The 26,112-nt window shown below is 40.7% G+C and overlaps 1 protein-coding gene across 1 annotated transcript in view; it reads right to left on the reverse strand.

Moving 5' to 3' along the window:
* Positions 1 to 229: 229 nt before the first annotated feature.
* The window catches only part of pomgnt1 (protein O-linked mannose N-acetylglucosaminyltransferase 1 (beta 1,2-)), a 117,182-nt gene continuing 91,299 nt past the window's right edge, over positions 230 to 26,112 (reverse strand). The window contains exon 22 of the mRNA XM_038715018.1: positions 230 to 346. Within this exon, the coding sequence (XP_038570946.1) occupies positions 328 to 346 (19 nt within the window). The 3' untranslated portion in view covers positions 230 to 327. The remainder of the gene's footprint in view (positions 347 to 26,112) is intronic.

The following is a 26,112-nucleotide window of genomic DNA, read 5'->3' on the forward strand; positions in this document are numbered from 1 at the left end:
GATTCTGTACAGGGGACGTGCTTTTTTTTTTCCCCAGATGAAAATAATGGAGGACACCAGCAGGTGCTATATTCCACTTCTGTGGGGTCTGCAGCAGAAAGCATGTAGATAACTAGGATGTAACTTGGGAGAGAAGCAGCAGATTTATTACAGGTAACCCAAGGGAGGAGAAGGAGACTAATTTTGCACAGATGTGGTGTCGTCGAAGAGGTTATGCTCACATTTCTCTGACTGTTGTTCTGTCTCTCTTTGTCCTCCACCGCTCGCTCTGACACCACACCGCTCTGCTGCATGACAGCATCTTTATCTTCCTCATTTCTCATCACGTCATTTCATGCTGTCGGTGCTGCAAACATCATGAACAAAGAAAGCATCCATTCTCATTGTTAAATATCTGAAAAAAATCATATTATCAACAAATATTCAGGTCGGATTTTTTGCACTTTACGGTCTGTCTGCCAGTCAAAATGTCATCCATAGGCTGTGTAATAAATATGATTACTTTGATGGCAGATTACCAGGTGAATGGGCTTGAATGGGTAATGACAAACAACTCGACTACACACACACAAACGGGAAAACAGACCGATGCAACACTCCACAGTGATTGACAGTGTGTGTACTGCGAACAGACAAAGCAACAACTCAGCACTACAGCAATAAAACAACAATGAAATCTGAAGACGAAGAGAGAAAGAAGCGAACATCAAGAGAGACATTCGGATAAAAATGATTGAGTGGAAAGAAGCTGGAAGCACAAATTCTCCTCATGAAGACGTCCTCGTTGTAAACTCATAAAAGACAGCCGCTGCATTTCTGACACTCCTGTAACCGTCAGTGAGGAACATTATTGCAATAAAATACTTTAAATTTCCCCCAATTTCTGCATGCTGTGTTTTTATTGTTCCATTTGCATTAGCTGTGGCACCTCGGGAAGCTCTCAAATCGCATTAGAGCATGTGGAAATGAAATCAGAGTCCACGAATTGATGTTTCCCCCGAAGCAATTAATTTTGATTTATTGCATTATTGGGTGAGAAACTTGAACAACAAACTCAGCATACACAGTCATAAACAATGTTCATCTAAAATGAGGCAGGACGTCTTCAGTGTTATATGGTCTCATGACACTACATTACGCTTTGTTTGGATTTGAGATTATTTGAAAAATTTAAAATGACACCAAAATTGTTATCGGGTTTAAAAATGAATAAAGTTGAAATAAATTCCCTCATCAAGGCGGGTCTTCAGTTAGGACGTCAATCATTCTCTCTAGACAGGACACCAGGAATGTCATTTCATTTTCAGAAGAGCGTTGTGACATGTACATTTTGTAAATGCAATACACTAGCAATGTTTCACTTTGAATATGAATATTATCCACATTACAGCAGGTTATGTTTTTGAACATGAAATGTCAAAATTGTGAGAAAATTGCATTTAAATAATTCATACACAAATGTAAACTTAGACTGTTTACATTTATCTGACACTTTTATTCAAAGCAACTTACAACTGCTATACATGTCGGAGGTCGCACGCCTCTGGAGCAAGTGTCTTGCTCAGGGACACAATGGTGGATTTCTCACAGTGGGAATTGAACCCAGACCAAAGGCAAGCATCTTATCTATGCGCCATCACCACCACCATGTGTAACTTACAAATTTCATTAAACATTTAAATATTGTCCACAGTACAACAGGTTAATCCATGTGTGGTTAGTTCTTTGATTTTTCTGTTTAAAGATGGTGTCGTTTGTTTGTCTTCTAAACTACGGAAATATATATAGGGTTAGGACCTTTCCTCCTATCCTTGATAAAGCCATTTTGTGTACTATTATATGAATTTACTAAAGCCAAACTCTCGCCTATATGCTATAGCACTACACTAAATGAGCATCGAACACATCCACCTTGGTCTTCTTGATGAGCTAGATTTCTTCTTTCGACATGTTCCAGACACGTTTCTCATTTCTTTTCAAAGCTTCCAGGGGGTAAACTAAGAATAAAACAGGTTAGATGGAATAACGGCATTAAAGCCGCTGTATCTGAAATGTATAACTTCCATGTAACACAAGTCAGACTTATGCAGTACTTTACACAGTCTGCCTGCACTGACTGGACATAAATAATTTGACAGGCAAATTTGAAAGCTTGAAGTTTCCGAGATGTTGGAGATGATTCCTGATATAAAAGAAAGAGCGCTATGTTTTCTCTATCTCAGATTTCCAGCTGAGATCCCAAAGGCGAATATCTGATTCTATCTGACTACAGAGAAACTGGAAGAGCGAGGATGACAAAGACGTGATTTGTTGTTATTTTACTTGTCAGAAAGCAGCGCAGAGAGGAAGGCAGTGATTGTACATACCGCCTGGAGACCTTTTCTTTTCTCTACATGTACTTTTTTGTCTTAAGATTTCCGCTGAGCCCTCTGACTCCAGCCAGTGAAATGCATCAATTATTGTTGGCTGCTGTGAGCCTGTAAACCTGTTTACCTACTACCTATCTGATGCCAAAGAGCATCCTTGAAGTGAGAGAGGTCACAATCTTCCCCTTTACAACCATCTGTTAAGTGACACACTTGGGTCACATGATGACAACTGGGCAAACTCCACTGGCTGAACATCCTGAAATGTGATTGAAAGCTCGAAACCTGGTTAGGGTACCTATTTTTTTAGTGTTTTTAAGGGTGTGCCACACTAGCTGCTAGGGGAGCTTTATGGCGCGTGTTACACAGTGACGCAGATAGTTTCTTGAAGTAAAGGCTGGACTACAAACGAGCTGTTTTCAGGCAGTTCAGGAGCAGTGTTGTCTGTGGGAGATGGTAACTCCTTTTGGTTTGGACTTTGGGCTTTTTCACCTTGCAAACCTATTACATGCACAAAAAAGGAGCACAATAAAGGAAACGGAAAAGTCAAAAAAGCATAATGTGACCTCTTTAACTTAACTGCTCTCTGGTGCAAGCTGTTTAAAAGCCAAACATTTAGGACTTTCTTTACTGTTATTTCTTGTTACTTATCAGCCAACAGGCCAGTGCTCATATGTGTGTCGAGTAAAAATAACGGCATCCCTGTTTTGAGACAAAATATGGTAAAGCACAGATTAATCTTAAAACATGACTTAAACAATTTCAATAGAATCAACTAAGCATAATATATCAGTTTTCAGGGTCAGATCATTTCAATAATTCAGCAGAAAACGGAAGGAGCAGTTCTCCACTACCTGCAGCTGTAGCGTACCGCCCACAGCAGGCTGAAACCCTGAGTCAGCAGCGTCTGTACTCCCAAATCACCTCAGGGAAACTGCCAGAAATCCCACTGCAATAACAGCACATCAGGAGCCTCAGGGGAGAGCAATCAATTAACAGCAAGCAAGTCGGTGGCTGCTAATGCATCTCTCTTTTCTCTCTCTCATACTGTAAAACATGTCACTGGATCTCTACATCAGTCTGCTTTTTATTTGAGGAGAGGAGACGACTTCAAATATGTTGTTTCAGCAGCCGACTCCCTGCTCAGGCACGACTATCCCATCAGCAGTGAAAAGCGAGCAGCGTCCCGTCTGTCTCCGACACTTTCATTAAATATTTAGGTAAATAGGCAACTGTGGCAGCAGAGCGTTTGTTTGTGTGTGTGTGTGTGGGTTGAAAGTGGAAAAAGAATGGCGTGCGACTATGTGTGTGACGGCGTTGGACTGTGGGAGTGTGGTCTGATGAATTGAAGACAGTTGGGGGCTGAAGAAATACAACAGCTATGAAACATCAAACAACAGACATGAAACTAGAAAAATCCAGTCCATCCATCCATCGTCAACCGCTTATCCTGCGTACAGGGTCGCGGGGGCTGAAGCCAATCCCATCTGACATCGGGAGAAAGGCGGGGTACACGGGGTACACCCTGGACAGGTCGCCAGTCCATCGCAGGGCAAGTTCTATAGTTCCATATACTATATTTCATAATAGTTCTGTCCCCATTTATGCTCTACCTCCTTCAAAGTTTACATTAAGAGTTCTCCATCAATTTAGTGTTGTACTTCCAAACTAACAGTCTACTGTCTTCCACATGTTTACCATGTTCACCATCTTAATTAAGCCTGTTAGCATGCAAACAATTGAAGAACAACTGATCGCTGAAGACTACAAGTTTGAAAATGAATAAAGAATCTGGGGGTGTTGAGTTAGAAAGAAGTGATATTACCAGAAACTGCTTTTTCCTGCTCTGCTTGAGGCCAGAGGCTACATCACCCGCTACTAGCATAACACACCTGAATCTCTAAAAGTTCATCCTGCAGCGATTTTAAATCCTTTTTAAAAAAACATCCATTGTGAGTCTGACAATGTTACAATCCTTGGGAAGCTCACAGTGGTTCCTACCTGGGATATCTCATTAAGGAACATCCGAAAATACAGTGTGGTTAAATATATGCTCCTGTAGAGAGGAGTTGCACCGAACACATCACACTTTGACCCACTATCATCCAGTGACTGTGTGATTTTTGCATCTGTTGAAGAGAAAAGAGTAACCTGAGGAGGCTTCTGTCCTACTTCCTGCAGAGCAACCCTCCATTCTGCTGCTGATAGCATTGCTGCTATCTAGTTTTAGAATAGGCAAAACTATCCAGAGCAGCGGAAGAAATCAATGAGAATAAATCTTAGGTTTCACTAGCTGCTCCTCCACTGAGCGTCAGAGAGCGCCGGGTGAAAAAGGTGTTGTTTTAGAGCAAGACTTAAATCTGAGAGAAACAAAAGATAGTTTTATTTGAGATTTCCTGAATGCTTCATGTGGGGATCATAAATATCTGTACCAATTTTCATGCCAATCCATCCGATAGACGTCGAGAACATCACTGTGAACCCATAATGTAAACCTAATGGTCAGTCGGATTCCATCCATCAAGTAGATGTTTAATTGGATAAACTTGAATCACTTGACCAAAATGGTGAATCAACCGATACAGAAACAGACCGACATTGCCATCGCTTGAACCATGCCTGAGAGACTTAGAAACATGTTTCAGCCTTTCGCAAAGACCGACCGGCCGTTTATGAGAAAACACAGCAGCTAGTGAACTGAGGGTAAAAGGTGGCGGGTTCAGCAACAGAGTGACGTTTAACAGAGTGAATCATTTGTTGTGTGTGTTTCTCTGTGTGTCAGCTGTGATGAATGGCTGTGTGTCGCAGGACGTCTCGGGGACAGCGGCTGTGATGATGGCAGAGCACACTGTTCTAATGAAAACTGACTGTGAGCCCCAAGTTCAGCAGCAGCAGCGACTTCAGGTAATATTTCACTTCAGTATCACGCTGTCACATTTATAAAAACAATCTGCTGGCTCCGGATGAATCCACCAGCTGTCAACCTCACACACTTTTTTGCTCTTTTGTATTATTGTTTTTATCCACAAATTCCTAAACCTGTTTGATATATTTGTTTCCAGCGAGTCAGATATTTTTTGTACTTGAACAACTTTTTTAAAGTTTCCAACTCAACCTTTAATTTGTCTTCATTTTGGTACTTGTCTGTTCTGCTTTCTATGTGAACCTGCCTGACTACCTGTATGTGTGCATGACTTCACCCTCATACGTCCAGCTATGAATCAGTGTGCACAAGATCATTTACAGGCGTGCACATGCTTACACTGTGCTTGTGTATGTGTCTGTCTATTCTTCTCAGCCAAGGGCACTGCAGTCGTTCTCATGACAGACGAGAAACTCCCCTTAGCCCCGCAAGTCCGCATCTCCCTCCTCCTGACATCTCCATCTCCATCACTCCTCTCATCCTCCTCGCCCTCTCCATCTTCATCCAGCCGTCTCTTGCACGTGCCTCCTTCTCCTCCTCATGTTGCCCTCATAGAAGACGAAGAAGAAGGGGAGACAGATGAGTAGATGAGGCCCAGCATGGAGCCGTGGTAATGATGCCTGTGATGGAGAAGATGTGCAGGAAGGAGTGGAGGGATGAACGGATGGATGGATGGTGGAGGGAGAGGGCACAGCGAGAGGTCGAGAAAGAAAAGATGAGATGAAAGTTGAGCTCAGCATGGAGGGATTGATTGAAGATGATCAGGGTCGCACTTCAAAAAACATTATTTAAGACTGGACTTCTTGTACTTTCCTTGACTGGCACCCCCCCCCTCCCTTCCCCCCACCCACCACCCATTTCATCTACTCCCTCCCGCCTTGCCTCCCAGTGCTAAATGATGCAATGTGCTATCAATAGTGAATGTGTTAATTCTGCATTTTCTGAGGCATTCAGGCAACATAAAGAGCTGTACAGTAAGTTCTCTACATATACATTATATATGGATGAGAAACACACACACTCCGTCACTCCCACCAGAAGACTGCGAGCCAGCGTTATCTAACTCCCGCAGACAGCCGCGGCTTGAAAAAAACAGACTTTGCTTAAAAATGGACAGAAATTGGGTCGTGTTCTAATTTGCAGAGAGCGAAGGGAAGAGAGAAAAGGGAAAAAAAAGAGAAGACTGGAAGAATAAAGCTCCTTTCTGTCAGCCTCATCAAAAGAGCCCAAAAGCTAAGAATCTTGTCCTGCTTTAATGAGTCTATGTTTTTTCTTTTTTAGCTCTTATACTGTATAAGAGGATCTGAATTGGGTGCTCTCTGCTTTGGTTTGTAATTCATGACCACAGGCTGAACCACAGAAGCAAGACTTTGAGAGAACATAGATTCTTAAAACACAGTGTCTGGTTGATCTGGTTCAGCAGCTGAAGTGGGTTTTTTTTTTCTTGTTATATTCTAAAATACATTTTGATGGAAATCTTTCATAGCAGCAAATGAATGTTACACTAGGAAGGAGTTGCAAATTTCACGTGTTATTTCTTGACCCACATTTCAGGGTTTCTTGTGAATAACACATGAGGTGTCACTGCAGCTCTGCACCAGTTTTATTAACAGACATTTTGGAGGGGAAAAAAAACTTCACACGTCACAAAGATTCATCAGCCATCTGTGAGCAGCTCGAGACAAAGAGTCACTTTCAGAACTGGCACCTTGACAGGGAATCTGCTGTCATGACGACAGCTGGGAAGTGACTGGAAAAACAGAACATTTACAAAACCTTTTTAATTTTTCATTTTAGGTGTAGAGCTGAAATGATTAGTTGATTATTCAATCAACAAAAAAGAACTTTAAGTTAAATCGTTTAAGTCATTTTGCAAACTGAAATGTCAATCATTCTCTGGTTACAGCGTCCAATGTGAGTATTCGCTGCTTTTCTTTGTTTTATATAATTTTAAACAGAAAAAGATTTGGACCATTGGTTTGACAAAACAAGGTATTTGATGTCACCTGGGGCTCTGGGAGACTCTGATGGACTGTTTTTTCACAATTTTATTACATTTAACAGACCGAATAATTAATTAGGTGAAAACCTTTCTGTCTTCACTGAGAACTATGTAGCATGACATTTTTTGGCTCTTTGCATCACATAAAAAAACTTGGGGATGACAGAAGCATAAGTCTAATTTTATTTGTCATTTATTTTGTTTTTATTTGTCAGGCACAATGCAGAAAACACATTGTACCAGGTTACAATAACATGAAACAGATGTGTTGCATACAGTGTTTCTAGCCAAGGCCAATTTGCGACCCCTGTTCCTGGTTAGGCTCCTCCGCTTCACAAAGCACATAATAAATAATGACATTCCTTACATGATCACACAACAACCACATCACATTGCAGTCTTTCACATGTGGTGCTTATGTGTATGTGCACACATAAACATATGCACATACACGTACGCAACACATGTGAAAGATAATGTAACAGTTTGACAGCAGTGAGGGAAAACAGAGAGTAATGCATGAGAATGCAACATGTTTGCCACTGTAGCTTTTGGCCGGTGTGTCCTGCCCCTCTTTGCTGTAATCTGTTCAAGAACGCATAAAAATACTGTAAAAAAAAGATATGTTATGACTTTTAAAGAAGACAATGTCTCTCTTGCTGAGAGAATTTATTTGCCACATGGATCTCTGAGTGGTTCTTTGGATGAAGTGCATCGAAGGGTTTTTGGACTTGAGAAAAGTTGCATGTCTTCATTTTAATAAAACTACGGCTGGACAGCTGACGAGAAAAATTAATTGTAAGATGGATAAAAGTTGAGGTCCAAAGTATGGCAACGTCATCTTTTTTTATAAAACGAGGCAGTGTCCCAATTGAAATTTTGAGCCGATTAGAAGGATAGTCAGGGATCTACTACAATTCATCCTGTGCGGACCACGAATGTCCAATTTCACTGAATTTCATGGCAATTCATGCAGTAGTTGTCACACACTGGACCCAAGACGGTACAGAGAATTCAAAATGTACGTGAACGCACACACCTATATACACAAACTATCTAAAGAAGGGAAGAAATAAAATGCATTATCTCTAACTCTTTCTGTTCATGAATAATTTCTCCACGGGGAGAAGAACAGATTTTCCTCCTAGGTAAGAAGCATCTAGGCCGAAGCACTTCAAAGCTCATAATTTCATAATGTGGTGTTACTGTGAGAGACACACAGACAAAATCTGTCTTAGAGGATCAAACACAGAGCAGCTGCATGAAGGACGAATGGGTCATATTGTCATACAAACACACACACACACACACACACACACACAGAGCTGATGATACAGCAAACAATCAAGAGCGATCCAAACCTGCAGGATAACCGTCACATTAAATTAAGCAACATTTTGTAGTAGTTTTATCCAGTGGTGTTGTGTAGTTTTTTGTAGTGAGTATACTGTGCTTTTTCCCTCCTAGCCTCATACTCACCCGTCCCACAGCGACGCGTCCAGAGCAACGTCCCATAAGCATCACTACACTCACTAATACATACAGTATGCATGTACATGTAATAGAGAGCATTCTGAAGGACTGCTTATGTGTTATCAACACTGCAAAGACTTTAACAGCCAATGACAAGAGTTACAGGTGAGGAGAACAGACTGATTTTCTACTGTTTAGTGTTAATCACCATCTAACTCAGCCAGTTAAGAGCTACATTTAGCCTTAGATGTTATATAAATATGGTCCCTGGATCAGATGGCAGTTTTCAATGCACGTTCAAGAGTGCAAGTTGCAACTATTAGTAACAATGAAAAGCTGAGGCTCAGTAGCAGCATTTGTGTAGTTCTGTCACCAAAACTCATTAATTACAGAATATTATGAGGATACAAAAAGTGGTCCACATCTTCTCAAGCGCACTTATCTTCTAAAACCATTCTCAAACTTAGGCTATGTAACTACTGCATCAGCTTTAGTGCATGCTCACTATTTTAAGTGGGTATACAGAAATCTTTGACCTTTTCTAGTGGGTATACTGTGTATTTCTGCGTATCATGTAGACTACATCACTGATTTTGTCTTAAAATAACTGCTTCAAAATCATTTTGATGATACACTGACTTGTAATAGAGAATAGCATCTCTGTCATTACCAGCCCAGGGTGGCAGGGCCTGCTACTGCGCTATGAAACACTGGAATCCTGGGCAGGAAATTTATCACGACAATGCTTAATGCTTTATGGCACCAACATGACTCTTCAGCAAGCTAACTATAACAAGCAGAGAGTATGTAATGCACAATGTAAGTTCTTGGTAGAGCAGCAGCAGTGGCGCGCCGGAACATAACCAGGCTCAGCAGCCTCTATGGACATTATATATTTGTTAATAGCAGAGGCAAAGAGACAGAAAAGGAGATTAACGGAAGAAGCTAAGAAGCGAAAAAGAGAGTGACCGAGACCCAGGCTTTACTCGTTGGCGTTGATCTGAAAGGATGCAGGACAGATGTTGAACTGGCCTTCTTTCTGTTGGACTAGTCAGTAATAGCTTTTTAGCTGGCTTGCTGTGTCTTGTGTTGTTGCACATGCTTGATGTTTGGCTGTTCGCAAACTTGGCAACTTGCTTGTTTTTGATCATAAGTGATGTAATCATAACAAATGCATGTGTACAGCTGTTCTTATTTAGAACAGCAGTGAATTACTATTGATGTCTCATGCAGCCATTTCAGCGCTTTGTTTTGGTGGTTTGGTTGATTGTTCTTAGACTTATTTAAGTATATGTAGTTATTAATTGTGTGATGCACATACAAGAGACCATCCCAAATGGAAAAACTAAAACACACTGTTACAGTGGTGACATCTGTCACACAAGAACAGAACTTACCATTACATTGCAAACAAAGAATTGTGTCTTCCATCTCAGGCTCTACAAATACAATCTGTGTATAATATATTGAGCAATTGATCATGAAATACCGTAAAACTTTGATTAATAGCTCAGGCTTTTATTTGCTAAAATCACTGAATTGACCCTGCCTATATTTGGGACAGGCATCCATATGGGACAGGCGTCCATATGGGAAAGGCCTTTAATTCCTCTTGCACAAAACTGAAATAAGGCTACAGTGAAACAGTTTATTTAACACAGAATATTACTTGTATAAAAATGATCCAATAATATCAAATACACGTCATTCATTTGATCTAGCGCCGACAGACGGCTTATGCGCTTTTATTTTGAAGGCAGCAACGTAACAAAAACAAAAATGGGTGCAGGGTGAGAGAAGTGTGGCAGAAGTCAGCAGACAGAGAGCGATGGACTTCACATGACAGGATTCATAACTTGGATTAATTTTTATGAAAAGCTGTTTTGATTCTTTTGATCGGTGGACTCTTACAGACTAAAGGAATAGAAATAATCACAAAGAGGACGACCCGGCAGGGTTTAAGAGGTTTTATACATCCAAATCAGACCCCTTGCCTGGTCTTATTCTTAAGGTGTGTTCACACTAAAAGAAAATTTAATATTCGCCTTGCTTTACTCACGCAAGTTTGACCGTTGGACATTTTGAGTGTTCATACACAATGTGTTAAGTGAATAATTACAGCCCGCGAATACTACAGCTAAATGAACCCAAAGTAAACCCTTTGCTGGGATTTAAATGCCGAAATACATTACTATATAATGCCGTTTTGTTAGACATATGAATTCATGCTTTATCAGGTCTGTCAGCAAGTCAGCAGGACAACAACTTTTAAAATATTTGTTTTCTGAATGGAGTTCGGATCGATAAGGCTATGCTATGCTTGGTCACAGTGAAGTACAACGCTGGAAAAACGTTACAGACACACATTTTCTGAACTCACTTCTGAACTATATAAATATGAAGTAGTAGTCCAGCAGAACTCTGGTGCCATCCGACGCTAACAACAGTGTAACCGGATGTGCACAGAAGCTGCTGAGAAGCGCGAGTGAAGATAAATCAAGTTGTAATTCCAAAAACTAAAGTAAAAAGCTATTTTAATAAAAGCAGTAAACGGCGTAATTGTCAGAGCAGAATCCAGACCCACTACGGGTGTTTCTTTGTCCGAAAGCAGCAGCGCTGCTCCCCGTCCACTTCCCCGTCCTTTAGCAGCTCCCTGTCGGCCAGTGGATTGTCATTACAGCGCTCGCCTATTCCTCTCCAAACAACGCTCCGAAGCCTCCGGTGACGTTTGGACAATCTCACCGCTGATAGGCTTTCGCAACATCGCATCAAGCGAATTTCTTTAGTTCAAATTTAGTTCAAAATTTAGTTCAAAAATTTTAACTCTTCTGCGCCGCCCGGAGCGAATTCGCGTCTTTGCATTAACTTTGTATGTAATCAAGGAGGTCGACATCGCAAGGACAGCACAAATGCTACGCTGCGCTGCGATATGACACGGAGTAGACCAATAGCTTCGACCCCCATGACGGCTCCGTGGCCCTGTGTGTTCTCCGCTACCTTGATCAACAAGGTGGATATGTCCTTGGTACCTTGGATTGGGTGCGGAATCTTGCTCCAGATGAACATTGGAGACAGACTCGAGTAATTTAACATTAAGCCATTTGCGTATGTCCATTTATAACTTTAAAGTAATAAAAGTAGGGTAGAAAGCTGCCACTGCTAGCTAGCCAGGAATGCCGACTGAGCAACTTTTACCACGCTTGTGCACTTCCGTCAATTTCTTTTTTAGCGCTTATCAAAAATAAAACCAATGCTTTTATATTTTAATGTTTTTTTTTAAATAGCCCAACAAAAGTCTTGGCGCCAATGGTTGTACACTAGCTGGAACTTGGGCGGGCCCTGACCACAAAAGCCCGCCCATGGCAACGGGCCTGATCCAAATAACTTATATAAAAAACAGACCCGGCGTTTAATGGGGACTTGCGTTTATTTGTCAAAATGTGTTCCCACACCAGGTCAGTAAACAGGGCAGGCGGCTATTTGGGACTCGGCTATTACGGTAGACCTCATCTTAATCAGAGAGACCATCAAACATGCCACTTTTTATATTAAGGTAATGTACCTTAAGATAACTGAGTGAAGCCATGTGCTATTTTAGCGGTTTTAATCAGTGTTTTGAGGTTATGTGATTTACTAGGTTGAAGCCAGATGGGGTAAAATCTATTAACTAAGTATAAACAGATAAATTAAATAAACAAATTATCCACAGGGGTAAAACCTTACTAGAAGAAGCAACAGGTTCCAGGAAGTAAAATGCACCAGAATTCCAGGGGAAATTTGGGAACCAGTGATGGTGACACCTCCCACTGGGATTTTCTTTTCTCTCTCTCTCTCACACATACACACAAATAAACAAACAGTGTGAGCGCCGGCGGTGGCATCTGTTCATGTGACATAGAGTGATCTGATTTGACAACAGGCATCTGTGCCCTCCAGAATCCCCTCAGCTCAGAGATCTGCCATCTTTACTCTTATTTACCCAAACACACATCCACCCCGACCCCGTCCTCCACCCCCCCACCTCCTGTCCTTCATCCTCCAATCACTTCACTGTAATTCAAAGTGAAGCAGCAGATCACAGGAAGAAGCTGTGGGCTAAATTGAGACGTGACTGTGAAGATGAGTACTGTATAATGTCTCTGAGAGCTGTTGAATATGACACACTGTGTTTCCATCATGGACTGAGCTCTACACAGTCGGGCTGATTTTGAGCTTATTAAGGATTTGTGTTAATTTCAGACTCAGATCAAATAATTGATACAATTATTTAGTGAATCTGTATTTGCACCGTTGACCAATTGACCAATCCAGCTAGCATGCAAGCTGTTGTGGCTGACGAGTGCTAGCGTGTTAGCATTTTACCGGTTAGCTTGCCAAAATGTCTTGCCAGCTAACCTGCAAGTAGTCACTTTGATAGATAAGACAACAGTACCACCCGTTTCACAAGGATGTGCAAATAAATATCACCTTGCAACTTTTTGGTGTGACCAGGCTCCATACCACAAGGGCCACTAATTGTATACAGTTTTTTGGGCTGCAACTAACCACTTTTTTTATTATTGATTATAGATCAATTATTTTCTTGATTAATTCATTTGTTTATTTGACAGGGACAGTGCTTATTAATTAACAGTAAAGTAATTTAGCTCAACAGTCTAATTTTAGCTCAACAGTCTAATTTTCATCTGTTTTCCCTGGCCAGTTATTAAAAGAGCAATTGATTTGTTTTTTTTTCTATAAACTTTCAGAAAGTGGAGCAAAATGTCAATCAGTGTTTCCCAAAGCCTAACATCCTCAAATGTCTTGTTGTGTCCACAACCCAAAGATAACCAGTTTACTGTCCTAAAGAAGTAAAAAAAACTAGAAAATATTCACATTTCAGAAGCTGGAATCAGCAAATTTTTACTTTCTTTTAATAAGAAATTACTTGGGTTATCAAAATAGTTAACAATTAATAGTATAACTGATTACTTGTTGCAGTTCTATGAATTATACATTAATTGCAGTATGTATGCAGTATGCCACCCAGCTTCTGGTACAGGCCATGGTTATCTCTCGCCTCGACTGTTGCAATGCCCTCCTAGTAGGTCTTCCACATGCCATCAGTGCAGGGGCGTCCCTCTCTAACTTCTCCTGCTCCTGAAAATTTGGATAAAAGCGTCTGCCAAATGAGTAACTGTAAATGGCCATACATTTTTTCCAGTTAACATAAAAATTAATGTAATTTTGTACCAACAGGAAACGATGCCAGAACATGTCTATGAAACTGTCATTAGAATGCCAATCAAATGTTTTTTCTGAAGATTTAATTAATATTAAACATCACATGTCTGCATACTGAGGATTTTAAGAATACCCTATTTAGTCTCTCCTGCAGTATGAACACAAAGACTTTTTTATTCTTTAAGCCTTAGGATAAGTGTGTAATATAGAATCAGTATAAAGCTTAAATGTCTTCTGGGCTCAAAGACTTCTTCTAACAGCACCCAACACACTTTCAAACCAAGGGAAGGAAGATATATAATTTAATATAATTCTTTTCATACTTCACTCAAAAACCCCCAACTCATTTAGTCTGAATTGATTAATTTAAATGTCTTTAATGTAAAATTATAATAATTTGTCATGACTCACAGCAGTGAATCTGCGCGTACAGCTTGTCATCCTAATGGGCTCATTTGGCACTAACACTTGGCGCTCTTACTCGCACAGTTACTTGTCACAGTTATGATTACCGATGAGTGTTCTTGTGACTAATTTCTAAATTATCTAAGCTGAATACTGAAACAGGGTGTCAGGGTTACATAACAACTCCGTTTCACAAACTGTAGACACTCCGCCACCCCCGCACAAAGGAGCCACAGGTTCCCTAATGATGCTACTGATGAGAAAGTCAAGGTGGGAAAATTACGCCCGCGAGAAAGTGTGTGTTTGTATATTTATATATTGCAATCTCATGGTTTCCTCCTGGGGTTCTAATTCCCCCAAATTTCTCCAGATTTATGACGAATGTTCACAACTTTTGTCCTTTTCTATACCACAAACTGTTTCTGGCACTGTACAACACATGTAAGCCCTAAGACTCTCTACTGTTTCCACCCGGACAACAATACTGCTGCACCAAATGTCATTTCCTAGATGCGTGCGACTAGGGATGAAACGATTACCCGTTTAACAATAAACCATGGTAAAATTCCCGTCGGTTATTATTACTGTACACATTTTAATTGCCATGATAACCCGGGTTTGGTTACCGCACACATGGCAAATACTGTCCAGCATAAACCAAAGTTAGCGACAGTCTCCCACAAGCTGGCACGCATGCGCAGTATGCAACGTGGGAGACAGAGCTGCGGAGATTTTTCAGTCACTCTGAAGTCTGGTCGTATTTTAGTTTTTAGAGCACTGAGCGAAACTTGATTGAAGAAAATGTTCTTATTGTGAAGGCAGGGTGAGTTACCTTTTAGCTTTGGTTTGTCTGTCCACTGCACGTGATAACACGTTACGCAGTTTAGTCAACCAACCTGCACATCTTGTTCATATTAAATCCAGCAGCTATGAAATACTGATAACCATGATCATTTTGGTCACTTTAATCATGATAGGAAATTTTCATACCGTTTCATCCCTACATATGATGCAGAAGAGAGGTCATGCACTCGGCTCCAGAGTCTTGTTGGTGTGAAGTGGTGCTTTAAAGCATTACGCCATTACCGTGATTGGTCTCCTGCCCGTGGATCCAATGATACATAATGCAATATCGGGCCCTCCGGGCATGGTATTGCATTATGTAGCATTGGAGTGCTTTATGCATTTGCATTATGTAGCATGGAGCATTATGTAGGCCTGGAGTGGAAGTGACATTCTCCCTATTGCAAGTCAGTGTACCATCACTCACAAGTCAGTGTACCATCACTCACAACCACATTGGTAATGCCAATTATGAATCTGATTTGCACTTGACGAGTGATATGACCGGGTGTTGGACCGAGAGTCAGTTGGCGTTGACAGTTGGCACATGATATCCTAAAGTGTGTGATATTTATGTGATTCTTATCTTCAGTCTTCAGATTCAGTTGCTGCCAGTTGGTCTCATAAAGTTTTTTGTAAATATGTTGATACCTGGGAACATGATGCCAGCGACCGATGATGTCACTTGTGTGTCACCCAAGGCAGAAATACCAGTAAATAAACAGTTTTACAATGTTCATTCACCTTTAGTACCCTCTCTGTAAGCTCACCCAAAGCCTTCTTTCTGCACAATTGCACTGCATATAAAAAGGATGTCTGAGTCTATCAAGCGTGGATTTACTCGTAAGGTCGTAAGGTTTACGTTCCTTTCTGAGCGTCAAAGACTAAAAGACCTTTGCGTACTGGTTGAAACAACCTATGTTTCCAGTCTTTTTAGGTTTCAGTCTTTAGGTTTGTCCCAAGCTTTAGCTCAACAGAGTCCAGTCATCAGCCATAATGCTCAAATCAGACCTATAATCCGCCCAACATTTTCTGTCCATCCCCTCTTATTTTGGAGCAGACTTGACTTGCTAAAATGGTGCAGCGATCAAAATCTCTGCAGAAGCAGATGGGAGAGGGATAGAAAAACCATGCATACCTTCCTTATACACATAAACAGACACATACACGCAAAGTTTGATCGCTACAAACATGTTAATGCGACAGCTTAACCTCTCTTTTGTCTGCGTGTCTGATGGTCGGCCAACTGCTGAGAGAGGAAGCTTTTTGTATCGTATGAAAGAGAAATAAACCCGGAATTTGATCTCTTTCCAAGTAGAAGATTTGCTTTTTTATGGACACATATTGTATTCACACCTGCAATCTCAGCTCAATTCAGCATTTGTCGACAGCTTACTGCCTCCTTTTTCATGGGATTTACAGTGAGACAAGAAAACACAGGAATTTGAAAGGAAGAGTTTCTCTCAAAAAACGGCTTCTCTTGTAGATTTTGCACTTTGCAGTGAGATTATGGAGCTTTACAGGCTTTACATTTTGATTTCTTGACTTGTTTATACAAACTGATTTAGTTGACTGACACACACACACACACACACACACCACCTAAATGAATGATCTTTCTTTGTGCGACATTCGATTTGTGATCCTGTTCGATTTTTCACCTCCTCTCCTGTCCTCTCCTTCCTCCTCCTTTGGGGTCGCTGGACAGATAAACAAGCTTTGTGGACTTCCCCTCACGTCTGGGCAACAAAAATCAATTCTACTGATGATCAGTGTGTGGCTTTCTGCCCTCCAGGGACCAGACTATCTAATCCTTAATTTGAGCCATGACAATGACAGTTAATCCTGAATACTAACTGGTTTATTTTTGTTATAATGGGGACGTTATTTAAAAGAAAAGAAGGAGGAATAAAATCTGGAAATTTATCAGATTTTGAATATAAAAACCTGACAAAAATGAAATTTTTTGACCATTTACAATGTTTGTGATTATTTTGACAAATGACAAGAATATCTATTGTCTTATTCTAGCATTAGTCCAAAGTCAATGTAGGCTAGTTTTAGACGAGATGTGTCTCGGCCTGCAAATTACCAAATTGTGGTGATAGCGAAACTTGTGATTAATCAGATCTATAGGAGGAAGGTCGTGATTTTTCTCTTGATACTCTTGGGACTGCTGGAGAACACTAGAAAAAGATTACATCAACTAAAAAGAATTACAGAACAGAGACAGAGAAAAGTGGTTGAAAAAACAAGTGTGTGTATTGATTGTGTTCAGTAAGAAGCACGATCGTCTGAGCTGACAGAGGAGGAGAAGTGAAGGGCATCTTCTCCACCAGGCCTAATTTGTTTCCCATTCACGTGAAACTATGATACCATCAACCACATTTCTCACTGCTGATTAAAGACAAACGTGATCCACAGTATTTCCACCACTGACCAACTGCAGTACAACACACAAGTGAAAAGGCTGTAAAGCTGTAAAAAGGCTAATAAATCCTTTAAAATATCATCTTATTGTGAAATCTATTGCAAGCCATCAAATCAGACTTTTGGTCACTTAATTAATTATTATTAATTACATACAGAAATATGTACAGTATCGTTCTATCGTGTGTGTATTTTATATTTATGTAACTTATCTATTTCTAAATGTACATAATTAGCCTAACCTATTTGTTTCTTTGCTGAACATCTATCTTTTCAGAATCAGAAGCAGCTTTATATGAGGAATTTGCTGTGGTGATAAGGTGCTACACGCAGACAGACATACAGTCAACATAAATAAATGTAGAAATATATAAATATGGAATGGAGTTAGTGATAAAAAGTGAGGTGTCCTTAAAAGAAAAAACACTGGCTTTCATTGGATATTGGACATTAAATAAAGGTGTAATTTTATTACCAATAAGTAGACTCCATATAACATAACTGTTAACTTTTAAAACCACTTAATTAATATGTTTCAAACGGACCTTGCTGCCTATTTATGGGATCTCTGCCAACCATATATAACACCTCAAGGGTGAATTAAGGATTAATTAGTAATGACCCCCTTAATCCTTTAACATATTAAACCGGTGATTAAATTCAAAAAGGCTATCTCTTAAAATGGACTTAATTTGCTAATTAATTGCTTTTCAAATGAAGGTATTTTCACCTTTTAAAATGAATAGGAAAATTAAGTGAGATCTACCAGACACCTTGTTTCATTATGATACCTTCACCATTTTCAGTGATTGATGTCCTGTGTGGACTCATTCCTGCTGCATCCTCCAGCGTATTAAACTGTACAAAATGGGACCCCGACATCAGCCCCCTGCACCATCAGTTTGATCTGAACAAATAAACTGTCAAGTCTCTGAAGAGAAAAGAAAAAACGGATTGGTATTTTATTGAAGCTCAAGAAGGCAAACACAGCTCCCCCGACCACAGATAATCCCTCATCACCACATATCTCTCCTCCCGCTGCCATCCCTCCACTCGCTTTAATGTTTTTAGCTTAGCTTCAAGACTCCACGCACAAAATCAATGCGATTAAGTTGAACAAACCTGTGACCACATGTGTACTCAACACACACACACACACACACACACACACACACACAATCTATTGTGTGTGTTTGTGACTATTTGTAGCAAGAAAACACAGAATAAAGTATGTAGGCTCTGACTGGAGATAAGCAGACTGTGAATTGCTATCTGGTTTTGTGAGAGAGTGAACACGAAAAAAACCCAGTTAATGTCAGTGTTTGCCCTCTTTACCACACACACACGCACACACACACACACACACGGATATACACCATGTTCTGTTTACTTAATTATGTGTCCTTCATGCTGATAAAGTGTCTGTGAAGAACCCAAGAGATGCAGGCCCAGAATCCATCCTTGACATTATCTCCTTTTACTTCCTGGAATCGTTTGATGGGAGGTTTTCATTCAACACCGTCACTAATTCCAACCAATATCAAGAGACTGCAGGAAGTTGTGTTGATTGCACACCAACATAAATGCTTCAGGATAACCAGGTCCAGCAATGTGTATCTAACCTATTTCTGTACATGCTGAGATTATAACCAGTGTTGGGCAGTAAAGGGTTCCTCTAATATTATTACTTTTCCCCAGTAACTAGTAGTGTAAGGGATTACTATTTCCAAAACATATATTTAATTGCAGTATAATATTACAGTTACTAATTCAAGTAACGCTGCATTACTGCGTATCAGAACGCACCTTCCTTGACGTGAATGCGTTACTGCGCGGCAGGTCAGCGGCACCGGACTTTTTTAAAAGCAGCTGTTAGCTATTGTGTCCAGTGTTGGAGTAACGCGTTACAAAAGTAATGCAATTACAGCAATGTATTGCTTTTGCTGTAACACCGTAATATAATTATCACTATTAATGCATTACTAAAAATAAATCGGTAATATTATACCTGTTACAATCTCAGTAACGCACGTTACAACACACTTTAACCTGAAATTAAGAGGTGTTTTGTTTTTTTAATAATTCACCAATACCGCACAATTTTTCCGCCCCACAAAAACAAATCAAAGTGTAAAAGAGCAACGTTATTTGATATTCGAGATTGTAAGCTGGGTACAAACTATGGGGGAGCTCGGTTTCTCTCAATAAGATGGTAGCTTCCCTGGTGGATCAGGCGTAAATTGATGTCTATAGGCTATGTGTTTGTGCTTTAACGAATTACTTTCATGATCAGAGAGGCTGCTGTCTGTTCACCCCGACCGATCCTGTCGGATTGGTGATTTAAATAATCAATGACGTTATGCTGCTGTACCTCGTACGTAATTGCGCACAGCGTCATTATTAATGGGGAGAAGATTCATCCAATTTCATCCATCCCCCCGCTATTAATCAGAAGGTTATGACAAAGATTTTATAACAAAGGCCCACCCAATCCACGGATATAACTCTGCACATCACTAGAACCCACCTCGGCACGCAAAACTTACTCTCAAAATAATACGCCCATAAAATAGTAGTGAAAGTAACTCAAAAGTAGTGTAAAGCATTACTCATTTAGAGACAGTAATATTGTAGTAGAACTAATTACTCTCAAATGACAGTAACTAGTAATCTATAATGCATTACATTTTGGAAGTAACTTGCCGAACACTGATTGTATCAGAGTCAAAGATGCAAATAATATTGTCGTCTTTTGTAAATTTTGTGCAACCAGCAAAAAGCTTTCAACCAAGAAGAATTCTTCATCTAATGTATTGAAGCATCTGCTGAAGCAGCACAACAGCGTGAAACTCATAGAAAGAAACTCGGGCCGCGTCACCGGCAGTAATGCATGCACTTGTTGGGAGAGAGCTGCGTTAACCAATGTTTTGTTTTTTGTAAAAACACAAAATACTGCTCTCGTAAATGTGCGGTTGTTCTTACAACCGTCGGGACAGACTTGCCTTTTTGTTAAATTTCAGCCTGTGGCATTAAAGGGTATTCTGCTTTTTGGCTTTTCCCCTCTCCTTTATTGAGTTATATACATTTGTGCATGTAACAGGTTTGCAAAGTGAAAAAGCCCAAAGGGAGTTCCCATCTCCCACATAAAACTCTGCTTTGAACTGCCTGAAAACAGCTCGTTTGTAGTCCAGCCGCTTCCCTCAGTTAAAACTTTATGGATACAGATTAATAACTCACCACTCTAAAACTCTTAATCCAGTCCATGTTGCCAAGCTGGTAAGGAAAACATATACAGCTGAACCAAAGCCGGCTTCTCACTGACCCGCCCTACTCTGCTTCTGATTGGCTAGTAGTCCTTAACTAGGAACTGCACATGTGCAACTCCCAACAAAGATCTTGTAGAGGTGAAATGTATCACTCCACGGCTAAAATGAAGCGTTCAACACAAAAGGTTAACAGAGGAGCTGAAGCAATGTGCAGTATGACAAAAATATGGTCCTTTACTAGGAACTGAGCATGTGCAACTCCCAACAAAGATCATTTAGAGACCAGATGTATCACTCCATAGCTAAAACGAAGCCTTCAACACAGGCTGAAAAGAGGAGCTGCAGCAATGTCCAATATGACAAAAATATGGTGATCTTTGAAAATCAAATCATGTAAAACTGTTCTGGTACAACCCATAAATAAGATTTTGAACCTGAAAATGAGCAGAATATGACCTCTTTAAGAAACGTTATATAATCCTCTGTGCTGTTATGAATATGCTATTAGTTAAAAAGTCGGGATAGACTTGCTTTATTTTGTACATTGCCTATACTTGGCTGCAGTGTTGATTGTTGACTCCTGAGATTAGTTATTGTTCCACTAAAGTGGTCACCGGCGTGACATTTTACAAAATTTAAATGTTTAACTGCCATTATGCTCCACAAACTACAACACGACAATACCAGATGACTGATGTGTATTATATCCACAGCTGAGGAGATAAATGTAGAGGAGATTGAATTTAGCCCGAGTGAGAGACAGGTTGTGCATCACGGATGAAGATGAGGTGAAAGAAAGATGAAGTCAAATAAAGGTTTCACACGCTCGTCTCTTTTTTCCAACACTCTCAAATCGCCTCCCACAACACACACACACACACACACTTTTGCTGTTGCTAGTAATGTTATGCATTTGTCTCAGAGGTCGGTCCTGCCACGGTGTCATCAGAGTGCTATCCCAGCATGCTCTGCTTTATTCTCTATTTGGCTTAATGTAGTTGGAAGTGTGTGTGTGCGCGTGTGTGTATCTGGCTGTTGGAGAGGTTGAGAGGTCTATGATGAAATACGACACACTGGTCATTGCATCATGCAGCACTCTTGGCCTCATCATCTTAGGTGTTTGTGTGTGAGCGTGTGTGCATGTGTGTGATGGTTATTGCATGAGGACAGCGGGGATTGAGGGACGTAATCAGCTGTCACTGTGATGCAGGACAGGACTCCTTCCTCTCTCTCTCTCTCTCTCTCTCCCACTCTCACACACACACCCACACATTCTTGTACGCACACACCTAAACAGCGTAGTGGTGAAACGTTTTAGTTGATTAGTCAATCAACAAGAATCAATGAATTGTTTTTTTATTTTTTAAGTGAATGCTAAACATTCTCTTTGACTAATGTGATTCTAAAAACTAATAATCAAGAGATGAAGTGATGATGAAGGTATATTGTAATTAATTTAATTACTGTTTATTGTTAATGTGTATTTTGTCATTTTTATAGTATGAAATCTTTGTATGTGAAGTCTTTGGTTAATTAGTTTGTCTAGTTTACGCTGCATGTATAAAACCTGATCATTTATTTAAGGTAGTCACTGAGTCGTGCTCTGGCTTATGCCCGAAGCATGAAATTCACTTGTGCATACAAATGCCTATATTTATTGACAGTTGACTGTAAATGTATAATTTATGATGCATCTCGTGTGGTTCATTTTCTGTAATAGACCAGTTTGTCTCTCTGAGCCAGAGGGCGTCATGTGATGTACAGTTCCAACTGTGGTTACTATGCCAAAATCACTGCTAACACATCTACAGCAACACCATCAACTCAGAATTTCTATTTGACCAGTCCTTTGGTACATGTCAGGGGAAGATGCCATGATATGTACTGTGAATATTCATGGAACCCAGCAGATGAACCCTTTTGATTTACCCGTAGTGCAGTATGTCTTGAACAAACTGTAAATTTTGTGTTCAGTTACAAGCAGCTGTATCTTTATGGGGCGTAATGAATACTGAACGCCCAGAGTGCCACAAGCAGGGCTTTAGATTGTTCTTACTTTCAGACACTCAGACATTTGATCATGCTCACCTGTTGACAAACACATTTATGAGAAGAAGGAAGTATAATTTAAACTTCCTCTTCGTGTATCTACAGTGTGTGGTTTCTCAGCGGATCTTTAGCAGTATGAGATTATTATTATGGAGTAGATCTGGTCCGCTGCTTCCCCAGGGGACAAGGTCATTATTAATTATCACCAAGATAATGATTCGGAGTTTTCTAATATGCCTTTGACTTTTACTCCACTGGCGAAATCCACACTGTCTCACGATTTTTCCGCTCCGTCCATTAATGCGTGATTGGGGCCACAGTGAAGGCCTTGGCAGAGGGCTGACAGCCTGTCACACTCTTTTAATCACTGCAGAATGACGCGTCTTGGCGAAAGCGTCAGATTTAACTTAATACATGTAGAAGATCGAAATTAATAGGTCATTACTTGGTGTGGTGTTTGACATAGGTTAACATTTTTCTGCTTCTATTCTGAGGCTGTATATCCTGAGGGACCAAAGCTGCTATCTAATCCCTGTAATGAGAAATCTTTACAGGCGTCAAAAGAGGTGTGATCACACACAACTGCAAGTAACAGCCCAATGAAACTACAGAGCCTGATATTAAGTCTCATAGTGAGATCACACATCAGCACCAACCCAATGAAACTACAGAAGCAGAACAAACAAACCCAGCGTAACAACAAGCCGGGATTGCATTAGTTGTAACACAATCAGATTTCTCCCCGCACTGACCGTGCTGTGAAATGACAATAATCAGGGTTACTTCTGAGGGTGAGCAAATCGCACACACACCTCGCTGCCACACACGTCCCTTTAGCAACAAGGTAAGAAAAAAAGTGACACATGAAGGGAAGAGCCGTCTTCTTTCTCATAAAACGTCTTTCTCACACTCTCCCATTAAAGCTCTCAGTGTCTCACAAGAGCTTCCATAATGTGCATGTGAATCCTATCATCAGATCAACAATAACACACAACATGTCTCCATTTGCGTCCTTTGGACCATTACACCGTGTGGGATTCAGCTTGGACAGAGCTCACACATACACACACACGCGCGCTCACACGTCTCAAGGAGGTCTATAATAGGCTTATGAATCACGCCGAATCCCATCAGCAGCTGAACAAAGCCGGGTCTCAATTTGCAACCTCTGGACCGTTCCATTCGGTGAGGATTCTGTAAGAGATGAGCGGGGTCAGCTCTCCATCAGCCCTGGCGCCGTAGACACGTCGCCTGCAGCTCATTCCCCACGGCCCTATTCTCCGTTTAATGGCAAATTCAAAAGGGATTCACAGCCACAGGTTCAGAGCGAGCCGTGGCCTTGAATGTGGTGTAATTTGACTGTCGGCGCCGCATCCTGCACAACCTAATGCTCCAAACTTAATGGATACCTGAATGTCTGAATTTGAATGTATGCGTCGGTGTGTAACCCAGCTTTGTAGTAACATTTTAAAAGAGCACTACTGCAAATTACAACTGTATGGAACTCTATTGCAGCATCTTTTCAGGACATTTTACTCACAGGTCATGGAGATTAGAAGGAGCTTTAGAGGCAGATTTTTTTTCTATCACTCTGATTTGAACCTTTTTTTTTTTTTCATTTACAAAGTTTCACAAAATTGCAAGCCCTGACAATGTAATGAATATTTCAAGGACTGCGTGATAACAAATTGTGGAGGGGCTGAAGGGGCAATTGTTTGCGTGTTTGCTTGTCCACATGTCTGACATTCTGTTTGGGGAAAACGAGGCCAGCGTGAAGTCAAACCTGACATCAACTCACTGTCATCTGTCAATGCCGGCCCCCAGCTGTCAATCATTTCAGCTGTCTTTGATTGACAGGAGCACAATAGAGGGTTCAGAATGCTCCGTTAGCATGATCCCAAATAATTGCCAAAGTGTACGTAGGGCAGGTCAGCTGACGTGAAAACGTAAACACTCTCCTGAAAAAAGCCTCACACACACATACGTGTGATAGATGGTGTGAAGGTCCACACAGGCGTGTCACAGACAGACGTTTGCCATCCTGCAGCATACGCCAGTCTGAAGAATAACATGTATTAACACACACACACACACACAGGAGACATCAAAGTGTATGTGTCAGAAACCTGGTTTGGAAGGCCAAAGGATCATTAAACAACCATCAAACACACCTTCTGGATCCAAGATCATCACTCAACACCTGCTCGTCTTGAGTTTCTATTCTTCTCGAAGATTTCTACAGCAAATCGTGGGTTTCTACTGTCCCAACAAGGATTTTAATGTCCTTAGATTCTACTGTCACCCACACAACTCTCTGCTTTCTAATCATGTTCTAACCCTGCCCTCACAAATATTTGTACTCTCCTCACATAACTTGTCGTGTCCTCCCACTATCCCATCATAGCCTTGCCCAACAAGGTTTTTTTTTTTTTACTGTCCCACCTGTCGTTCTACTGTCCTCACACTGCTTTCTACTTACAAAGAAAGCTACTCTGGATTTAACCCATCCCTCAGGGGAGCAGTGGGCAGCCTATATCAGTGTCTAGTCAACGGCACTGACTGAAGAAACCCAACGTGTTTTAGATGGTGGGGGAATCGGAGTACCCGGACGAAACCCACGCAGACACGGGGGAGAACACGGGGTTTGAACTTCTTGCTGTGAGGCCACAGTGCTATCCACTGGACTACCAGGCCTTACAGGCTTTTTAATGTCCCAATGATTTCCTATTGTCTTCATTAGCCTCTCCATATTCCAATCTGGAGTTGTGCTGTCACAAAAAAGTTTATCTAATCTATCTATCTGTCTAATTATGGATTTCTACTGACTGCACGAGGCGCGTTAATGTCCCACTGTCATTTTCTACTGTTCGGTGTTAATAGAATATGTTTTAATGTCATGGCTGCATTTATCAGTGTTTTCCAATAATGATTCCCCCACAAAGGCGTTTGAGAAATGATTATTAGCGAACACATTTTAAGAGACAATGTAAGAACAGTATAGAATACACAGCCGGTGTTCCCCAAACACTTTCATCTTCAGGTTGACTTTGTTTCATAAAGAATGAGCAGCCAGCTGTGACAAACACAAAAAAACACAACTGTCAGCAGATGAAAAGGAAGTTTTGGGGGGTG

Source organism: Micropterus salmoides, unplaced genomic scaffold (assembly GCF_014851395.1).
Source record: "Micropterus salmoides isolate LMB-PRFRI ecotype aquatic unplaced genomic scaffold, ASM1485139v1 Ms_hic_scaffold_13, whole genome shotgun sequence".
In the NCBI taxonomy this organism is placed as follows: domain Eukaryota; kingdom Metazoa; phylum Chordata; class Actinopteri; order Centrarchiformes; family Centrarchidae; genus Micropterus; species Micropterus salmoides.